Below are 19,857 nucleotides of genomic sequence, written 5' to 3'. Positions count from 1 at the left end.
TCCCTCTGAGGTTCAGGGCCACCCACACAGTTGGTGAGCTGTCGTGACAGCCTGTGTCCAGCCCCGGGCAGCTCTCAGCTTTCCACAGCATGGTCTTGACATGCCCGAGGCCCAGGAGGGGAGGAACAGAGCGTGAGCAGTGCCCACTGCAGGGGCTGCCAGGCTCCAGCCCCCTCTGAGCCCCCCACCCCACCCAGAGGCTCACACTTGGCCTGGGGGGTGGGCAGCACCCCTGTGGGCTGTCTCGTGTCTCAGGGGCCACCCAGTAAGGGCTTGGGCCAAGCAGGCTGGGGCAAGGCAGTGAGGCCAGCTGGAGGTCATGGCCTCGCTGGGCTCCAGGGAGGCTGTGGCGCTGGTCAGGTTCTCGTCCATTCAGGTTAATCTGGAGCCATCTGTAGAGGAATGTTTGCTGAGCAAATTACGAGGGTCAGCAGGACTGGGGGGACCTCTCCCACCTGCTGGCCAGGGCTCCTCGGCCTTGCTGCCCTCGGCCCCACACTCCTCCCTCAGCCCCCAGCAGCCTGGCCGTCTCCCTGCGCTCAGTGGGGGTGGGGCCGTCTCACAGGGTCAGAAGGAGCCAGCCCCCAGGATCTCTCTAGCACCCCGAGCTCTGGGGGGCCCTGCTGCCAGCTGCCACTAAACTCGCTGCTTGGCAGAGGCTTATCTGCTCAGCGCCATAGCCGGCCGCCCCCACCGCGCCGCTCTCAGGCCCCCGAGTGCCCCAATCGGCCCATCTCTCGCCCAAAACATGTTTCCTAAGGACCTTTGAGCCCCAAGAACCTTCCAAGGTGTGAGTTCCCATAGGAGGGGACTGAGCTGGCACAGAAGCTTCTCCGTCCCCTGCCCTTTGCCCTCTCCACTGGGGATGGGGCAGAGGCTGGGCACTTGGAGGTGCGTGGTAGGCATGGGGGCTGCCAACGGCCCTGGGAGTCCCTGACATCCTTGATTGGCAGGTGACGAGGATGCCCAGAGCAAGGATGCCCAGGAGCCAGGTGAGCACTGGGGCCGCCCCTGAGGACTCACGGTGTCCCGGCACCTGAACTCACCCCAAGACAGTGTTTGGGTGCTGGCCAGTAGAGGGGGCAGCTCGGAGGGAATGGACCCTGTGCCCTGGGTCGGGGGTAGAGGCTGGGGATCAGTGGCCTGTAACCAGGGGCCCGGGTCAGATGAGGCAGAGGGTCTGGTGGGTGGAAGCGCGAAGAGGAGCTGCTGGGGAGAGCAGGTGGGGCGTGTGCCCAAAGGCCACGGCTCAGGGTGGCCGCCTCCACCTGTCCAGGCTCAGCCCCAGCAGAGGCCCCCGGGGGCAGCACCTACGACCCGCCCTGCCGCTGGCTGGAGGCGTCAGATCTGCAGGCCAGTGTGCCGGGCACACTGGGCAACGGCACCCGGCTGCAGCTGGCGGGGGTCCCCGTGGGCGTGCTGCGGCGGCCGGGGCTGCGGCACTTCTACTGCTGCACCGGCTGCGGCAAGGTCTTCTGGGAGGGCTCCCACCTGGGCCGCGTCACTGCGAACTTCCACGAGGTCCTGGAGGGGCCCCCGGCTCCTGCGAGTCCAGCCAGCAGCCCCTCGTGAGGACCCGGCCCCAGCCCCTTGGAGGTGGGCGGGCCAGCCGACAATAAAAGTGCAAAGGCGAGAGCTGGGCTCTTCCTGTGCTCATTCCACGCACCTGAGGCTCTGGGTGCAGGGGCCCAGCCCCCACCACTGCTGGGGAGGATGAAGGTTTCCACGCGGTCAGAACGCTCGGCCCCTGAGCCGAGAACTGCCCGCTGCTCAGGAGTGAGGCAGGCCGGAGGTAGGAAGGGCATGCCCGGTGGAGGAAATGGCCTGAGCAAAGGCCCAAGGGCTGCACCAAAGTGCCTCCCCAGGTCAGCTGGAGCCCCTTGGGGCTGGAGGGGTGGGGTAGGACAGACAGGCCCCCCCCACCTTGCTGTGGCAGTAAATGCCACAAGCCTCCAGGCCAGGCAGGACAGGGTCTTCCCTGCTTCCCCCCAGCAGGTCTCAGGGCCCCAGAAAAGCCGGCCTCTAAACCCTCCGGGGGCCCCCAACTCCAGGGAGCATGGATGGTGGGATCCTGGGGGTCTGGGTCCTTTAGGCCAGGTTGGGGGCTTCCTAGGGACCAGGCTCCAGCCCAGCCAGTCTGGGAGGCAGAGGAGCTGCCCCTAAGGAAGGCCGCAGCCTGGAGGGGAGGCCTGCCTCCCTTGAGTCTGCTGCCCTGGCCCCCTCCCTGGCTGGGGCCTCACCCCTGGGCCTTTCCCTTACCCCCCAGGTTAGACCAGGGTGGCCTCTCATGAGAGAAGGCAGCAACCACAGCCACACGGGAGGGCCCTGCACACACGTGTATTTGCATCTCTGTTCTTACAACTACAGAAAGTAGCTGCTGCTGCTACGCCCACTCTGGGGGAAACTGAGGCTCAGACCCGTTGCTGACACCCGGAGGGCCAAGGGTACCAGTGCCAGGTGTAGCGGGGAGAGGGGTGCCAGAGGAAGGGGCCCCTGCGTAGGGGCTTCTGCAAGCGGCCAGCCTGGTCCCAGACTCTATCTTGCCCTCACCACCTCCTCTGGCTCACCCCCCAGGAATGCGCCCCCCCCCCCCACATCCCTTTCCTGTCCTTCCTGCCTGGAACGGAAACCAGCTCAGATTTGGCTGGGGAGCACAGGCGGAAGCCTCCAGGCGGCTGGGGCCCGGAGCCAGCACAGGGCTGCCACCTCTGCCCAGGGCAGAGCACACCTGCAGGCCCAGGTGGGATGGCCGTGGGCATCAGGTGGGCACTGGCAATGCCAGGCCAGCCTCTGCCCTGTCCTTGGGTTGTTGATTGGACTGGGGCTGGCCACTGCCTGGGCCCCCCAGGGATGCAACCCCAGTAGGGGTGGGGGCTCATGCCAGGGGGCTGCACAGGCATCCTGCCACGTTCCACATCCTGTCCTTTCCCTTGGAGTGCCCACCGTGTGCCGGGCGCCAGTCCACTCACCCCCCCGCAGCCCCGGGGCCAGCTGGGCCAGGGCGCCACTCCACAGATGGAGACGCTGAGGGCCAGCCCAGGCTGAGCAGGCAACCCTGGCCTTCCTCCTCCTGGAGGTCACTGCTGAGCCCGAGGTTCAGGCAGGGTCAGGCACCAAGGTGAACAGGTGAACTGGACCCTCTGTGGCTGGGGTGCTGCTTCCAGGAGTGCAACCTCCGGCCCCACGTCCTGTCCTGGGGAGGCAGCCCCAACCACACTCCGTCGCCTGTGGAGTTAAGAGGAAGTAACTGGGATGCCAGACCCGCTTCCCAGCCCAGCTACATCCTGGAGACTGCTCTGACCCGAGACCCTGGCCTTGCAGCCAGCCCTGGACAGAGGCCAGAGCCAGCAAGAGGCCGGGGACCATGGGCTCAGGAGACGGGAGACCGTGTGTCCTTCCCATTCCTCCAGGCAGGTCTGGCCCAAGCCCCACTCTGCCCTTCCGCCCTGTGCAACTTCTAGAAAGAGGAGAGGGCAGCTGACAGGGACCTGTTCTCAGCGAGGTCCTCATGGCAGCACCTATGCCATCCAGCCTGCCCTCCTGCCTCCCTACTCGTCTGCTGCCCAGACTAGCCGTGTCTCTCTGGGGAAACCCCCCACCTCTCTGGGCTCACCTGCTCACTGCCAGCCCACCCTGGTGCTGGGGTCCCCCCACCCTAGGTGCCAGCCCCCACCCCAGCTCCTGAGCCATCAGGGGTCAGCCCAAAGTGCCTTCCTCAGCCCCAGGATCCAGCCAGGGGTCAGACACCAGGCGGACAGGGTGGGCTGTGGCCCAGGTGCCAGGCCGTGCCCTGTGCGGCCAACCGGGTGGGCAGGAGCCGCCACAGCGAGTGTCTGCTGCAGTTCCGCCCGCGTCCTTCCTCTGCTCCGGCCGCGCTGGCCCCGGGCAGAGTGTTTGTTATTTGATCTCTATCCTCTCGGCCCTTCTACCAGGTGTCTGGGCTGCTGGGAAGAAACGCTCTCCTCTTTCCCACGCTCCCCGACACATTTTAATGAATTAGCTGGAAGCCCCGCCCCCACTGCCCGCCTGCCCACTCACCCTCCCTCCCCTGTCTAGGCCTTTAAGGTGGCCGCAGGCCTCGGCCTAGGGCTGGCCAGCCACCCCTTCACCGCTGTTCTCCCCCCGCCAGCCCACCCAGACCTTCCCAGCCTGGGTTCCAGAATGTCCCCAAGCTGCCTGCATTGCTCCCTCACTGCTCACTGCTCTGAGACTCCAAAGGAAGGGGATGCCTGGAAGGCGAAGGGGACCCTCTCCAACTCTGGCCTTCACCCCACCATCACCTTCCAGGCGGCACCCTGGGGCCAGCCCCCCCGGGGGGACAGGGTGCAGCTTTGTAGTCAGGGTTGGGTGTGTCCCCCAGATCCCAAGTCTGGGGCTTCTCCTTGAGAGCCAGTGGACTCCTTGCCGGTTTGTGGTCGTGATGACAATGCCAAGGAACCCACAAACACGGGAGAGGGGCTTCTCTAAGCTGTGGGGCGGGGCCTGGCACACAGGGAGCCCCTCGCCACCCCTCCAAGGCATTTGGAGCAAATATCGTCCTTTTGGACGGGCCTTTCAGCAAACGTTTAGGAAATGCTTGCTGGAAGCCGCACATCCCTCTCCCCATCGTGTCCTCAAATGGGCAGCTCTGGGACATGGGGTGTGGACCAGAGTGACTTGGCCACGGTGGAGGAGCACTAGCCATGGGCGACCCATCGGCTTCCCACGGACAGGGTGGCTGTCACCTGAGCCCCAGAGATAAGCAGCCGGTGGCAGGGGGCTCAGCGCTGGGTGCACAGCAGTGGGAGGTCCAGGCACCCCTGTCTGACCCTCCCTCCAAACAGGGGGTGGAGCAGGCGGTGACCTCAGACTAGGCTTCCGTGGCCACTCCAGCCACACTGTCCCTGCCGCGGCGCCTCAGCCACCGATTTCATGGCCCGTGGTGGCGGCCGTGCTTTCCCACACTGAGCTCACAGGGCCCCTTTGTCCGCCTGCCCTGATGCCTGCCGCGGGTGTCAATGGGACTTTTCTCCCAGGCTCTGCTCCCGGGCCCAGCAGGGTCTCCAGATGCCCTTCTCCAGGCCAGGGGGCCTGAGCCAACCTGGGCTGGGGCCTGTCTGTGAGCCCACCACCTTCTAGGGGTGGCTCTGGGCATGGCTGGGACTTGGCAGAGACAAGAAAAACCCAGATGTGACCAGGAGTTCCCTAACTCTTGCCCACCCAAACGTGTTCTCAGAGCTGCGCCCTCCAGCCCAGCCCCATTCCAGGGAGCAGCGGCCAGCAGGGTGGCATGTGCCCAGGTCACAGCCCTGTGCAGGGACACACGCTTACTCTCTCCAAGGTTCCCTGTCCAGAGGTGAACATGGGCCCGAGTGGACAGGGCCCAGTGTGGCCTTGGGTCAGCCTCCCAGGCCACCCATGCTCTCATCCCTGGTGTTGAGGCGGCAGGGTGTTGGAGGTGGTCAGGGTCCAGCTGTTCACAGTCCAGCAGCGACTGATCCCAGGCCCTCTTACTGGGCCCAGGGACACAGCTCTGCAGGATGAGCAGGATGAGGGAGGGGCTCCCAAGGGCAGCAGCACCCCCAGTCACACCCTTGGCCCACAGAGCACAGGGCTTGGGCTCAGGGCTCCCATCTCTGCTCAGCCCTGGGCTTACCCACATGCACACTGGGGGGCTCTTGGGGACAGCAGGTCTGAGCAGAACAGCTAGACCACCGGCTCAGGAAGACCCCAGGGGAGCAGCGAGGGTCAGGTCTAAGGGCAGCTGGCCAGAGGTGGACAGCCCTGGGGTGGCCGCCCCAGTTTTTCCTGCAGTTTGGCTGCGACCCCTCCCAGAGCACGGAGCAAGGTGGGGGCATACCCACGTGGGTCTCAAGGCGTGGAGGGCGTGGGGCAGACCCCACAGGAACCTGTCCCCCAACAAGGCTTGACAGGGTGCTCTCCCCAGCTGAGGTGCACAGCTGCCTCCCCAGGAATTCCCGCTCCGTTCTGAAGGAATTCAAGTTGCTGCGTGCTGGTCGCCGCCCTGCCTGCTGCTCTGAGAATCATTCCTCCTTAATTTCCAGCCACCACAGTCGGGCTGTAAACTGTAAAATCCTAACGAGGGAATTTGACGGCAGCGTCAATAAAAAATGAACTTACAACTTGGAAATGAGTCATCTCAAGAGTTCCCTTTCGGAGCAATCCTTGGTGACTTTCCTGGGGCTGCTCACCTGGCCAGGCCTTACCTGTCCCCGTTCATGCTGATGGGGGTGGCCCAGGAAAAGGAGGAGGTCCTGCTGCCGACTGCACCCCACTGCGGAGCTTCCGCGGAACCCGCCCCAGCCCCGGACTTCCATCCAGAGACCCCGCGCTTCATCAGGACCCCGCGCTTCATCAGGACTGGACTGAAAGCTCCTCATACCAGGCGGGTTGGGGCGCAAACACGGGGTGACCCGAGAAGCCAGGGGAGCTGCCCTCGCGCGTGACGGCCCCGCGTGGCTTAGGTCACACGCCCGAGCTGCTCGTGGATTTGTCACCCGCGTGGGCCGTGTGTCCTGGGCGGGTCCCCAAGCCGGGCGCGGCCGGCGTGCTGGGGACGCGGAGGGTCCCTGGCCGGCGCTCCGGAAGCACGGAGCGACACCCGGGGTCTCTACCCCGGCCGGGGTCTGAGATGCCCCGAACCCCCACCCAGGGGAGGCCGCCCTCGGGGTCGCACTTGGCCCGGGGTCCCGGCCTGGGTCTGTCCACGAAGGGAGCCTGGAATTACCCCACGTGGCCGCAGGGAGAGTGGGCCGGACGACCGCGGCGGCGCAGCCAGGATCCCCCCACTGCCACCTGGCTCCCCGCCCCGCGCGGCCGCCGACCAGCGCCCCCTGCGGGGGAGTGCGCCGCCGCCCGTCCCGCCCCCGGGCTCGCCCCGCCCCGCCCCGCGCGGGCGCCGCCCAATCGGCGGGCCGCCGGCGCGCGCGTCACGGGCGCCCATTGTCATGCAAATATAAAGGAGGTAAAAGGCGCCCCGGCGCGGCGGGCGGGCGAGCGCAGAGGTGTGTGGGGAGGCGCGCGGGGGCGCGTGGGAGCCGCAGCCGCAGCGAGCAGGACCAGGAGCGCGCGGCGCTGCCGCCCCGGCCCGGCGGGCCCCGCGAGCGCAGCGCCCGCCCCCGTCGCCCGCCCGCCGGGCGCGGCTGGATGCGGCGGGGGCCCCGCGGCGGCGGCCCCCGGCCCCCAGCGCCCGGAGCGCCCAGGGGCGGCGTGCGGGGCCCGGGGGCGCCGCGCCGTCCATGCGCTCAGGCGCGCCCCGAGACCGCCGGGGGCCCGCGCCGCAGCCGCCGCCGCCGCCGCCCGCGCTGAGCCGCGGCCCGCGCCCGGCGGCAGCATGAGCCAGGCCGAGCTGTCCACCTGCTCGGCGCCGCAGACGCAGCGCATCTTCCAGGAGGCCGTGCGCAAGGGCAACACGCAGGAGCTGCAGTCGCTGCTGCAGAACATGACCAACTGCGAGTTCAACGTGAACTCGTTCGGGCCCGAGGGCCAGACGGCGCTGCACCAGTCCGTCATCGACGGCAACCTGGAGCTCGTGAAGCTGCTGGTCAAGTTCGGCGCCGACATCCGCCTGGCCAACCGTGACGGCTGGAGCGCGCTGCACATCGCTGCGTTCGGGGGCCACCAGGACATCGTGCTCTATCTCATCACCAAGGCCAAGTACGCGGGCAGCGGCCGGTGATGCCCGCCAGGACCCGGCCCCGCGCGTGTCGTCTCTGCTGTCCCTTCCCGCCAACTACCTCGGTGTTCGCCCGGGCCACGACGAGTCCGGCGCGCGCGTCCGTGCCCACGGGGGCCGCGCGGCGCCCGCTGCCCGGGGTCGGCGCCCCCCCGCGGCCGCCGGGACCCGCCCGAGAGCTTCCCACGGCCCCGCCCGCCGCCTCGCGGGTGGGGGCGGGGCGCGGGCTGCAGCCCCTTTGAAATTTGAGTCTCGATGCCAGCGAGTTCGGAATCCCGAGACACCGGATCCTCCGCTCAAAATGTTTTCTCCCGAAGGTGGAAGGACCCGCGGCCGGAGCCGCCGCCGCCGAGGAGCCACCGCGGGGCGTGCCTGCGCCGGGACGCGCGCCCGAGGAGGCGCTCCGCTGTTGCTGGGGTTCTAAACTATTTATCACGTGTGTGTATATTTGTGGGTGAAGTTTGTGCGCCTGCTTTTTTTGTTTGGAAAATATTGTGCGTGGTCAATGTGGTTATTGGGGGAGGGAGATGCATTTTTTTTTTCTAGTCTTAAAACTAAAAACTTGAGTCTCTCGTTTCTTGGTTGCACTGAAAATACCGCCCAGCCTGATGGTTTTCCCGTGCTCTTCCCTCTGCCTCCTGTTTCTCTTCCTCAGCCCTGTCCCCCTCGTCTCCGCCTTCCCCTCTCCCCTCCCTCGTCTCTCACATTCACACTCACACACACGCGATTCCGTGTGAGTTTGGGAAGCCCCAGGCCCCCCTCCGCCTTCTCCCGTGAGAGGTCACCATCCCCAGAGCTCCTGGTTTTGCAGAGTTTCCGCGGGAGCCTGGGTGCTCGGGTGTGGTGGGGGTGTGGTGGGGGCGTGGAGGGGACCAGACATTTCTAGCGGTTCTCTTATAGTTAACAGTTGGTTGCACACTTTTTTAAAAAGTAAATGGATTTGCCACGATTAAATGTCATAACATTTATGACAATATAAAATATTAACATATTTTAAGCCAAGTTTTAGGTGTATTTTTAAAATCTTGGTTATAAACCCAATTTTAAAGGGCGTTGTATCCAGCGTTGTGAAGGCAACAGTGTACCCATATTTATATTTTTATAAAATACCTATAAGACTGTGAATCGCTTGTGCTAATTGCTGAGTGAGTTGAAGGACCTGTTTGCCCCTGTTCAGCCTCCCAGAGCTTCAAGGACCCGATTCGAATCCGAAAATCCTGCCATGGGGGAGGGGCCGCGCGAGGACCTGGGCCGGAGGTGGTGCTTCTTCGTTACTTTCTGTCTCGAAAGGCGCCTTTCCTGGTCTGCGAAGTTCCAATTTTCTATGCAACCCCACACCCCTTGTTGTTTTGATCCCGAGAAATAAAAGGGAGGCTGAATTATTCAAATTTAAATGAGGCTTCCCCTGGGTAGAAGGGCTGCTGACCCTTCGTGCAAAAATGGGGAGCACTTGAGGACACAGGTGGGTGGAGGCCCTTTGTGCGTGGCTAGTCAGATTCGGGCAGTCATCTGTGGCTTTTTATAAAACCTTGTGTGAGAAGAATATATTGATAATGTCAGTGAAACAAGCAGACATTGAAACTGAGGCACAGATTACTCCAAAAGGAGTTTTTCTGTATATTTTTTCTAGATGCAAATACCTTTTTAATTATGTTAATTAATGTTAAGACTTTCTAGGCTCGTATGGAAGCTGTGTGTGGGTCCCCGTGTGACCACGTTGAACTGAAGTCTGCAGCACATTCCTGAGTGTACGATATAGACTGGTAGCCCAACGTGAAGAATTTATAAATAAATTTCTCATTGATCTTTTTATATTAAAAAAAGTTTGTTGGTTCTTCCCGGGCTTGGCACCCAGGACGAGGGTCAGGCTGCAACACGCTGTCTGTGGGTGAGGACTGCACAATGCTTGGTTTGTTTTCACCTCAAGACGGAGCCTGGCAAACGGGCCTCAGGCTCGGCTCAACTGCCAACCCGAGTCAGCCACATACAGGACTTGAGAGGTGCCAGGGGCCAACCCTCGTCCAGCATGGGCAGCCTGGGCCACCCCGAGAGCACCCGGACCGGCGTACAGCCCGTTTCCTCCGCTCCCTGGCAAAGCAGCTGAGGCCTCCCCGTGGAAAATTCTGCTTGAAGCTCTTGCCGCCCTCCAGCCAGCCTGGGAAGCCTCGGTCCCCGGAGGGACCAGGCCCCTCTTCTGTCTGCTCCCCAGGCTGCTGTGGGTCAGTGCTGGGCCACCTGCTGCACAGAAGCGATATCTTTTAAATTTGGGAGAGCACCATAGTTGCTCACTCATGATGAGTAAAAGGCCCCCTTCTCCGCTCCAGCCCCTGGTGGCTTCTGGGCGCTGAAGAGGCCAGCAGCACGCCCCTGGAGCCAGCCACTCCCCGAAGAGCACAGACCCAAGCTAGACTTGAGTGTCAGCCAGCATCCCTGTGTGTGAGGTGATGAGTGGAGCAGGAGCCGGGGGTCTGTTTCCAGGACCTGTGAGAGATGAGTGGAGACTCTTGGCCCACACCTGAGACACCTTCAGGGGGCCTGCATGGTGGGGGGGGGGTGCAGGAAAGGACCCTCGACAGGTCCAGAGTGCAAGGACACATGCCCAGCAAGAGTAGCCTGCCAGCAGGAGCCCGGAGGGGCGAGGGAACTTCTTGTAACAGTTTCAGACCCTCAGGAGCAGCCTGGGGGTGTCAGCTTCCCTGTGGGGAGACATGCAGTGCCCTTTCTGCACGCACAGGAAGCTTTTCCCGCTGTGCCTTCTTTGCTCCTGCTTGGCGTGCTGGCTCTGTCCTGCCCTGGAGGGTTTTCCGAGCACATTTTCCCTTGGTTAACAGGCATTTTCTGTCCCCTGGTTGGCCTCCTAGACTGGGGCCAGCTCTGTCCTTAGACCTTGCAGAAGTGAATGGAATACTTGATGCAAATGAGCTCGCTGGGAGGTGCTGTCCACCCAGCGCTCCCAGGCTGGCGTGGGAAGGCCCGCCCTGAGTCTTCAGGGGCCAGCGGGCTGCGGTGCTGGCTGAGGGTGCCTGGCTGCAAAAGGATAGTTGCTACAAGAACTTGGATGCTGTTGGGGTGTCTGGAGAATGAAGTCATGCCTGGGCACTATCTGGGCCACCCTCCATTTCCTGCCTAGGGCCCTGCTGCCCACAGGAGGGGGGGAAGCCGGCTGAAGAACGGAAGGCAGCACTTGTTCTTGGCGTGAGCCGGTGCTGGGGGCGGGCCCTAGTGAGGCGCTGCCCCTGCAGTCTGCTTAAAGTTCTCCCACAGTGGAGAGTCCAGCCGGCCAGTGAGGCTTGGGCACTGGGGCACTGCGAGGGCACGTGGCCGCCCCCAGGGGAGCCTGTCTGTGCTCCTTGAAGCCCCCTGTTCTGGAAGACACCTTCGAGGGGCTTTGTGCTGTTCATGGGAGGGACAGTGTTCTCTCCAGCGTGGACAAAAGGAAGCCGGGCCCTGCTTGGCCCCACAGCTTCAAGGGGAGCCCTGGTGGTCGTGCTGCCCTCCTCCTCATGTGCTGTTCTGTGCACAGACAACCCACCAGCCTGGGGCCTGACTGGTGGTGAGGGACTCAAGTGTGACCAAGGACACACTGGCCTCCCTTTCGTGGGGCAGAGCCCTAGGAAGCAGACACATGCTTTAAAGCCACGGTTGTCGTTCCAGCAAGTGGGGTCAGAGCTATAAATAAACGAGTGGACACTGCAGGCTCTCGCTTCGGGACCTCTGTGCTCAGCAAACAGGAAGTGGTGCTAACTGTGGCCGGTTGGCCAATGCTGTCACCTGGGAGTCCCCACCACCCCTCCCCAGGCAGGCCTTCTGGGTGGAAACATCTTTGCAAGCCTCTTTGTGGCCCAGATGAGAGAAAATGCACAGCTGCCTCTCCCTGCCTGGCGTCAGGAGCCACAGGTGCATGTGGAGGCCATGTCAGGGTCCTAGCCAGAGGCTCAGAGGTGACCCAGGGCAGAGGGCTCCCACAAGCAGGGGATGGGCTACTGGGAACCCCTGGAGTGGCTGCTATGGAAAAAGGAGACGTAGCAACTGGGCAGGGGCAGGGGCAGGGGCAGGGGCAGGGGCAGGGCCCGCCCCACTCCCACAGCTAGAAGTGCTAGCTGCTCCGGTCCAACTGTCTGTCTCTCTGACCTGACCCTGGCTGGAGGCAGGAAGCATTTACTGTTGGAATGGATGCCAGAGAGAGACCAGGAAATGCAGGAAAATGATCAGCCAGAAAGAGTGACGTCCAAAGCCAGGAGGTGTGGAAGCCAGGACGGAGCCGGCCAGATGCGGGAGGGCAGGATTTGGAGGCCAGGACCAAGGGCCAGGGAGGCGGGTTAGGAGGAGGAGAGGGAGCGGGCTGCCCTTTGGGTCTGTCCCCCAAAGGCCTTGTGGCTCAGCACAGGGCGGTGCAGAGCGGGGTGTACATAGGCACAGGGGCACAGCCCTGCAGCTCCCGCTTCTGGGAGGCCAAGTACCTCCTGATGGCCCAGCGAAGCCTGCAGAGAGGAGGCCGACGTCCACGCGGGCTTTGAAGGATGGGAAAAGAGGCCTGGCGCAAGGGGGCAGCTGGGGAACAAAGCCTGCGGCCGGAGTGTGAGGGCGCAGGCCACAGGGGGCCGCGGGAGGTCTGGGAACCGCCGCGACGGCTCCTCCCGAGGCCCCAGGGCGACCCCCCCTGGTGCTTCAGGGTCCCGGAGGCCGCCCGCCCCCACCGCCAGCCGCACACTCCGCCCTGTGGCAGGGCACCCCGCGCCCCCACCCGCACTGCCCTGGCTCGGGCGGGCGCATTCTTCTGCTTGGCTGTACGTCGGCCTGTCCCTCCGCGCGTCCGTCTGTCGGTCTTTCTTCTCTCGCCCCCTCCGAAGTCGCGGCCCCATTCATTCCCGAGGCCTCTGCCCTTTCCTCCGCGCGGCCGGGCTCGGCGAGCAGCTGCTATGCTAATGAGGGCGGGGGGGCGGGCGCTGGCCGGGGGGCGGCGAGGGAACCCGCGTGCGGAGGCTGGGGGCTCGGCAGTAAGTGGGGCGGGGGGTGCTGGGCAGTAGGGGGCCTGGCCCGGGGCGGGGGGTGCGCGATCACAGAGGCACTGTCTTTGCGTTCAAAGCCGGCGGGGGCCATTCGCGGCCGGTGGGGCGCGGCTGCGGGCGCACTCGGAAAGCGCCCCGGGCGGGTGGGGACCTACTGGCCGCCCCCGCACCCACTCGCGGGGCGCGGGGCGTGAGGGTGGGGACCAGCTGTCATCTCTGTTCTAGGGTCACGGCCCGGGACCCGCGGCTCTTTCCGGAGGCCCCCACCCGCGCGCCCACCCGACGCCGCTGCGCGTGGGGCTCCGGTGCGCCCCGCGGGGGTGGGGGTCTGAGCCGAGACGGACGGTCGGACGCCCCGCCCGCCCCGGGCCTGAGTGGTTGGACGCCGGAGGAGAGTACGGGTGGGATCCGCCAAGAGGACGGACCCCGGCGCGCGGCGATACCGGGACGGGGCGGGGGTGGGCCCGAGCGGGAGACACGAACCCCAGCCGCCCACCCGGCGTCCGAGGGGCGGCGAGCCTGGCCACCGGACCTAGGACGCCCCGTGCCCAGGCCCCCACCTCGCCCCCGCCTCGGGCGGCAATCCCCTAGAGGGCCGGGCGGGCGCGTCCGCAGTGGGTGGGGGGCTTTCCGGTGCCGTGTCTGCTCGGGCGCGTGCGCGGGCCGAGCGCGGAGCTCGGGCTCTGCTGCCCTCCTGCGGCCGCGGCGGGCACTGCGCCCGGGGGGCCTGGAGACCGAGGCGCCACGACCCCCGCGGGCCCCTCGCCACACCCGGGCGCCGCCGCCCCGCCTGCTGCGGACGCCGGGCCACGTCGTCGGACCAGCGCCCCGCACCCGCACTGGGTCTGGAGCGCGCCCTCGTCTCGGAAGGTGGCCGCTGGGCGGGCGGGGCGCCGGGCAGGGTCCGGGGCGGTGGGCGGGGCGGCGGCTGAGGAGCCTGCACCAGGGCTGCGCCGCGGGGCCGGCTTAGGGAGCCGGAGGCGTTGCCCACAGGAGCGGCCAGGACCAGCGAGGCCAGCTCTGAGCAGAAGCTCAGGCTGCAGCCCCGAAGCTGGCTTTACTGTGTGGGGACAGGGTGACGGTGCCAGAGGAAGATGCCGAAAGGACAAGAATAAGCGAGGACCGTCCCAGGACTCCCTTGGGCGATCTCGGGAGAAAACCCCCAGCAGGCCCTTGGTGATCCTTACTGAGGTTACACCTCTGCCAATTTGTGGGGCGTAGAGGGAACCAGACCACCGGGCCCTTTTGTGGAAGGGCTGCCACAGAGGCCCCAGGCCATGTGGTTAGAGATGGTGGTCATCCCCGCTGCCCCACAGGGAGGGCCCTAGGGCAGGGTTAGTGCATCTGCAGTGTCTGAGGACGGGGCAGGTGTGTTCACCCCATAGTGGCTCCTGGCATCTGCAGTCCCCAGAAGGAGACCCAAACCGGGCCTGGGGGGAGTGACGTGGTCACGGTCCTCCTCCAGCAGTTGGCAGTGGTGTGCTGTTCTCCCATTTGGTCCAGTGGGGAAGGGAGGACATTCCAGGGCCCCAGGGCCGTGAAGAGAGGACGATCAGCAGGACACAGGATCTGTCGCAGCCCCGTGGACATGGCCACCACGTGTCACACTTCAAGACCCAGACCACATCCCTCAGAACCATCAGAACCAGTCATGGGTGCTGCCAGATCACCCCACAGAGCCTGGAGCCTCAGCAGAGAGGGCTGAGGGTGGGCAAGGGTCTGACGGTCACGTGGAGGCTGGCATTGGAATTGCCGTCTTCCAGCCATCTCCTCGGCAGCCCCATTCCCATGGAAGTGACTATGCCAGGCACGTGCAGGGAGAGACCTCTCTCTCAGTTGGTAGGCTTGCCTGCTCAGGGATGGCGCCTGGAGCCCAGGCTTACCCCTGGCATATGTTCCCTCACCAGATAAAACCCACCTCTGCCGGTCTGCGGTCCTCCTCATTGGTACCCTATGGACAAAAACCCCCAAGGGGACCAAGCCCAAAATGTCTCATATCGTTTCCAAAGAGATATGACAAATTTCAAAACAGCCGTGGCGCAAACAAGACAGATCTATTTCTCATCGGAGGAGGTGGAGCAGGTGGTCCAGGGCTGGTACATGGCGTGCGCATGCAGGCTCCTCAGACATTGTTCCACTGGGTGAGTCTTTCATTCACATGACTCAAAATGGTGGCCAAGATCCAGCTATCAAGTCTGCATTCCAGCCAACAGTAAGGAGGAAGAAATGAACTAAGGCTTGGGCCCTCTCCCTCCAGAAGCTTCCTAGAAGCTGTGCTTTGGGAGCAGTTCCACGTCTGCTCACAGCCCATTGGCTAGGACTGAGTCACATGGCCAGCCACTGCTGGTGCCCGGCTTAAAATGGAGGAAGAGTGGCTGCAGCCTTTTGGGGCGGCAGTGGTCTGTGCCTGCCCTGGTGGCATCAGCCTGGGGGCTGTGCTGTATGTGGTTTGTGCTCCCCTTGCTCTTGCCCGTTGGGAACGCACTCCATGCTCTGGCTTTGGAGGCCTGTACTTGGAGCTTCCTAAGAATTGAAACCGTGAGGCCGGCTCCGTGGCCGAGTGGTTAAGTTCGTGCGCTCCGCTGCGGCAGCCCGGGGTTCGGATTCTGGGCGTGGACATAGCACCGCTCGTCAGGCCACGTTGCGGCGGCGTCCCACATCCCACAACTAGAAGGATGTGCAACTAAGATATACAACTGTGTACAGGGAGGGGGTTGGGGAGATAAAGCAGAAAAAAAAAAAAAAAGAATTGAAACTGTCCAACAACAAACAGACCAGAGCAATAAATCGAAGCACTCCTGAGCGTCAGCGAGGCCAGCCTCCTGCTGTGCTGGGACTTACACCTCCGGGCCTGAGCGATGGGACCTGCACAGCCCCCTAGAGAAGGAGGAGGGGTAGGCGTCTGGACTCCCGCTCGCGGTGTGTAGTCTGTCCACACGGCTCGCTCTCCCTGAGAGCCCGGGTCCTGTTTTCCACAGTGGACACGAGGCGACAGGTCAGGTGAGCAAGGTGGTCTTGTGCGGCCGTCAGAAATTAAGCCAGTTTCTGCTTGAATGGCCTGGGAAGTGCCCCGGAAGCCCCTGCCCCCGAGCCAGGGAGGCAGGAGTGGGTCAGCCCTCTGCTCCCTCGGCTCCTGGCTCCTGGTTCTTCCGCCTGACCCCCCTCCCCCTTATCTTGGAAGAAAGTAATGAGTAACCCAGCACTTTGAGTCCTCAAGGTTATTTTGTCAATAAAGTCCTTCTCAAGTCTTGCGTGATGTCTCCGTGTGGGTGACTTCTTTTCATTTTAATCGAGGCTGAAAGAAAATCGTTAGGTTTATCATTCATATTCCAAAAAATCAACTTCACTGTGGTATAATTTACACAGTAAAGTGCAGCCATTTGGACTGTACGCATTGATAGAGGTTTATGCCCATGTAACAAAAGCCGTAATCAAAGCAGCATTTCCATCAGCCCCAAACGTGCCCCCAAGCCCCTCTTGGCCCGTGCCCCGCCCCTGCCCCAGGCCACCCTGGGCTGATCTCCCTCCGTGGGTTAGCCGTGCCTGTTCTAGAATGGCACACACAAGGATTTGTGTGCTGTGTACTTTTTTGGTCCTCCTTCTGACACTTGGCGTAACGCTTTGGAGATTCACCCATGTCATTGCATGTTTCGGTAACTTCTGGGGGGTATGGGTCTTTTTTCTTTTTTTCTGTTATTTTTCACTACAAAAATCCGCTGGTACCACACGAAGCGCGGGATAGTTTTCGCTGGTAGTTTTTCAGTTGACAGAATTATTATCCTCAGTAAATAATTCCTGAGGGCACCTCAGAGAACCCCGGGGAGTGGCCACGGTCCACCCCTTACATCCCCTCCCCCCAGCATCACCAGGGGACGCCCCAGGCCCTCTTCTCCTGGGCTCTGAGCCCTAAGGCCTGGCTTTCCGACCCTAGAGTGTCCGCAGAGCCAGACTCCCCCAGGGACGGGGCCAGGCTCGCTGCTGGAAGGCTGTGAGCTTGAGACCTGGGGCTTCTTAGCCAGAGAAGAGAGGAGCGAGCTGTGTACCAGCCACTCTGCGAGGACTGATACGTGAACTACCGGTGTCGTGGGGTACGGTCAGTACACAAAAATTAATTGTGTTGCTGTATCCTATCCATCAACATTTAGAAAATGAAACTTTAAAAATACCCCTATGGTAGTGCAGCCAGGTACCCTGAGGGGTACTGTAGATATTAAACCAACTTGCTGTTTTTCCTGTGTGACTTGAGGGGTGACTCGGGGTCTTGAGGATTCGTGAGTTCGTTTCGCAGAAGAAAGACAATGCCTCTGGGGAGGTTGTGATCACTGGATGGCCCGCCCTCAACAGCCGCCGAAGCCCAGAAGTCAGACTGCCCAGGGACTCACTGACAGTGACCCTTCTGTTTCTCCCAAACTCCTCCCGCCAAGCCCCTTAGCTGCTTAAAACCCCTGCTTTCTGTTCTTGGGGAGGCGGATTTGAGGGAACCCAGGCTCCCGCCAACTCGTCTTGGCCAATTGGAATAAACCTTCTCCATCTCCAAGCACCACGTCCCAGTGTTTGGCTTGCTGGGCACCAGGCACGTGAACTTGAGACCAAGAGGGTCGGTATCTGCAGCGTGACAACACTTGGAACACTTAAGGATGAGCTGATGAGGGACATGGACCCTCTGCCGTGAAGCCGCGAGCACTGCTGAGAGAAACGTCAGAAGATCTAAATTAGAGGACAGACATCCCATTCATGGTCTGGAAGACTCAGTGTGTTAAAATGTCACTTCTGTCCAAACTCAACGGTAGATTCAATGCAATGACAATTAGAATTCCAGCAGGTTTTTTGTCGTGTCAATTTAGAAATTGACAAGATGATTTAAAAAATTAATTTGGAAAGACAAATGACAAAATAATCTTGAAAATAACAAAGTTGGAGGAGTCCAAGATTTACTCCAGCAATCAAGATAGAATCCAGAAATAGCCCCACACACATGCTGTTACATTATTTCCATGAGAGCGCCCATGCAGTCCCATGAGGTGAGGACAGTCTCTCCAACAAACGGTACGTGAACAACATTTATCCATTTGTGACAAAGAACGTCAGGCCTCACCTCACACCATTTGTAAAAAGCAACTCGAGGTGGATTACAGACCTTTTAAAGGTAAATGTTATAATGATAAAATTGCTGAAACAAAACAAAAAGGAACATCTCCACAGCCTCGGGATGGGCATGGCTCTCAGAGAAGACGCAGCACATACCGTAAAGAAAAGTGATCAATAGGACTTCCTCAAACTACGATTTTCTGTTTCTCAAGAAAGACCATCAAGAAAATAGAAGTATAAGCAAGAAAATATCCGCAACACAATGTACAACAGAGAATTTGTACCCAGAGTTTATAAAGAACTCCTGCTACTGAAAAACAGAAGAGGGCCCAGCCCACTGGCATAGTAGTTAAGTTTGCACGCTCCAGTTAGATGGCCTGGGTTTGCGGGTTTGGTTCCTGGGCACAGACCCACGCCACTTGTCAAGCCATGCTGTGGCAGTGACCCACATACAAAATAGAGGAAGACTAGTACAAATGGCAGCTCAGGGCCAATCTTCCTTAGCAAAAAAAAAAAAAAAAACCCCAAAAAAACCCACACACCTTTTTTATCGTGAAAATTAAAAAACAACCTACAGATTGGTAGAAAATATTTGCAAATCATATAACTGATAAAAGACCTATAGCCAGAAGATATAAAGACCTCTTACAACTCAATAAGAAGACCGTAACTCAAATAAAATTAGAACCGCCCCCCCTAGAATGGCTATAATAAAAAAGACTGTCAATAACAAGTGTTGGCTAGGCTGTGGAGCGGGGAAGCCCTCACACACTGTTGGTGGGATGTCAAATGGTGCAGCCACTGTGGAAAGCAATTTGGCAGTTTCTCAAAAAAATTAAACAAAATTTTTTTTCATATGACTCAGCAATTCCACTCCTTGGTATTTATTCAGAACAAATGAAAACATGTGTCCACACAAAAATATTTTTGGCAAATCTTCCTTGCACCATTTATTCCTAATAGCCAAAAAGTGGAAAACGTCCAAAAGTCCACTGAATGGTGAATGGGTAGACATGTCTGGTCACAGTGGAATGCTCTGTAGCAAGAGCAAGAGAGGCTCCCACCGCTGCCACGTCTGCGGGCACGGCGAGGCTCAGAACCACCATGCCACATGGAAGGAGCCAGAACAAAAGCTGCAAAAGACTCCACTGACCGGAGGTGCTCTTTAGAAGAAGGCAAACCTGTGGAGACAGCGGACTGCTCGCTGTCTGAGAAAGGAGGGGGGCGGAGCTCTCTGGAGTGACGGAAACATCCTGAGCCTGAATTGTGGTGTTTGCACAACTGCACGTTTACTAAAAATCATTAAATCACCCACTTAAAATGAGTAAATTTTGTGGTATGTAAATGATATCTCCAACAAGCTGTTTTTAAAAATAAAGAAACAAGAAGTTACAACATAAAAATCAAACCAAACCAGACTGGTTAGGGTTGTAAAGTTAGGTGGTTAAAGTATGAAGTAAACAAGTCAGGAATAATCTCGAAACTTGGGCAGCTGTCGCCTGGGGTGGGGCCGGGCAGGGCCGGAGGAGAGGTCGGCGAGCAAGAGGGACCCTGAGGGCTTCTGGGAGATGACCAGCTCGTTTCCTGATCTGGACGGTGAGCACACGAGTGCTTTGTGCTTGCTTTGTGATGAACTTTGAACGTATATATTTTGCTTTATACATTTTTCTCGATGTATCTTACATTACACAACAGGGTCCCTTTATAATACAACCAAAAGCTCTATGGTTCCTGGGAACAAATCTAACAAAGATGAGCAAGACCTGTCTGCAGAAGATTACAAAGCCCTGTTGAAAGATGTTAAATCAGGCCTTAACGAACGTATTCTGAAGGGATCAACATTCGCCAAATTGACCTGCAGTCAATGCAATTCCAGTGAAACTCTGAAAGGATTTTCGAAGACTGTGACAAAATCAAGTTCTAAGAAAAAAGGCCCAAGAAGAGCCAAGGCACTCCTCAAGAAGGACGCTGCGGTGCGCAGGGCTCCCAGACAGAGGCTGTGGCCATGGGGAGCACAGGCTGGCCAAGGAAGGGAGGAGAGGGCATGAGACCGTGCACAGGCAGGAGGGAGACGGTAGACCTGGA

The 19,857-nt window shown here is 60.7% G+C and overlaps 2 protein-coding genes across 23 annotated transcripts in view; both read left to right on the top strand.

The window, feature by feature from the left end:
• The window catches only part of EXD3 (exonuclease 3'-5' domain containing 3), a 95,441-nt gene extending 93,808 nt beyond the window's left edge, over positions 1 to 1,633 (top strand). For all 22 annotated transcript variants that reach the window (XM_070250459.1, XM_070250447.1, XM_070250450.1 and 19 more), the window contains 2 exons: positions 954 to 992; positions 1,277 to 1,633. In XM_070250459.1, the coding sequence (XP_070106560.1) occupies positions 954 to 992; positions 1,277 to 1,572 (335 nt within the window). In that variant the 3' untranslated portion in view covers positions 1,573 to 1,633. The remainder of the gene's footprint in view (positions 1 to 953; positions 993 to 1,276) is intronic.
• Positions 1,634 to 6,516: 4,883 nt separating this feature from the next.
• On the top strand, positions 6,517 to 7,827 carry NRARP (NOTCH regulated ankyrin repeat protein). Its single transcript, XM_070250463.1, has one exon. It carries the CDS (start codon positions 6,632 to 6,634, stop codon positions 7,676 to 7,678), a length of 1,047 nt encoding a protein of 348 aa, XP_070106564.1. The 5' UTR covers positions 6,517 to 6,631; the 3' UTR covers positions 7,679 to 7,827.
• Positions 7,828 to 19,857: the final 12,030 nt, after the last annotated feature.

This window comes from Equus caballus, chromosome 25 (assembly GCF_041296265.1).
Source record: "Equus caballus isolate H_3958 breed thoroughbred chromosome 25, TB-T2T, whole genome shotgun sequence".
Classification (NCBI taxonomy): domain Eukaryota; kingdom Metazoa; phylum Chordata; class Mammalia; order Perissodactyla; family Equidae; genus Equus; species Equus caballus.
This window is presented reverse-complemented; position numbering and strand designations above follow the sequence as displayed.

Bases quoted from the DNA above. Each gene is read 5' to 3' on its own strand.
- NRARP (XM_070250463.1), top strand. From the start codon at position 6,632: ATGCCCCGAACCCCCACCCAGGGGAGGCCGCCCTCGGGGTCGCACTTG.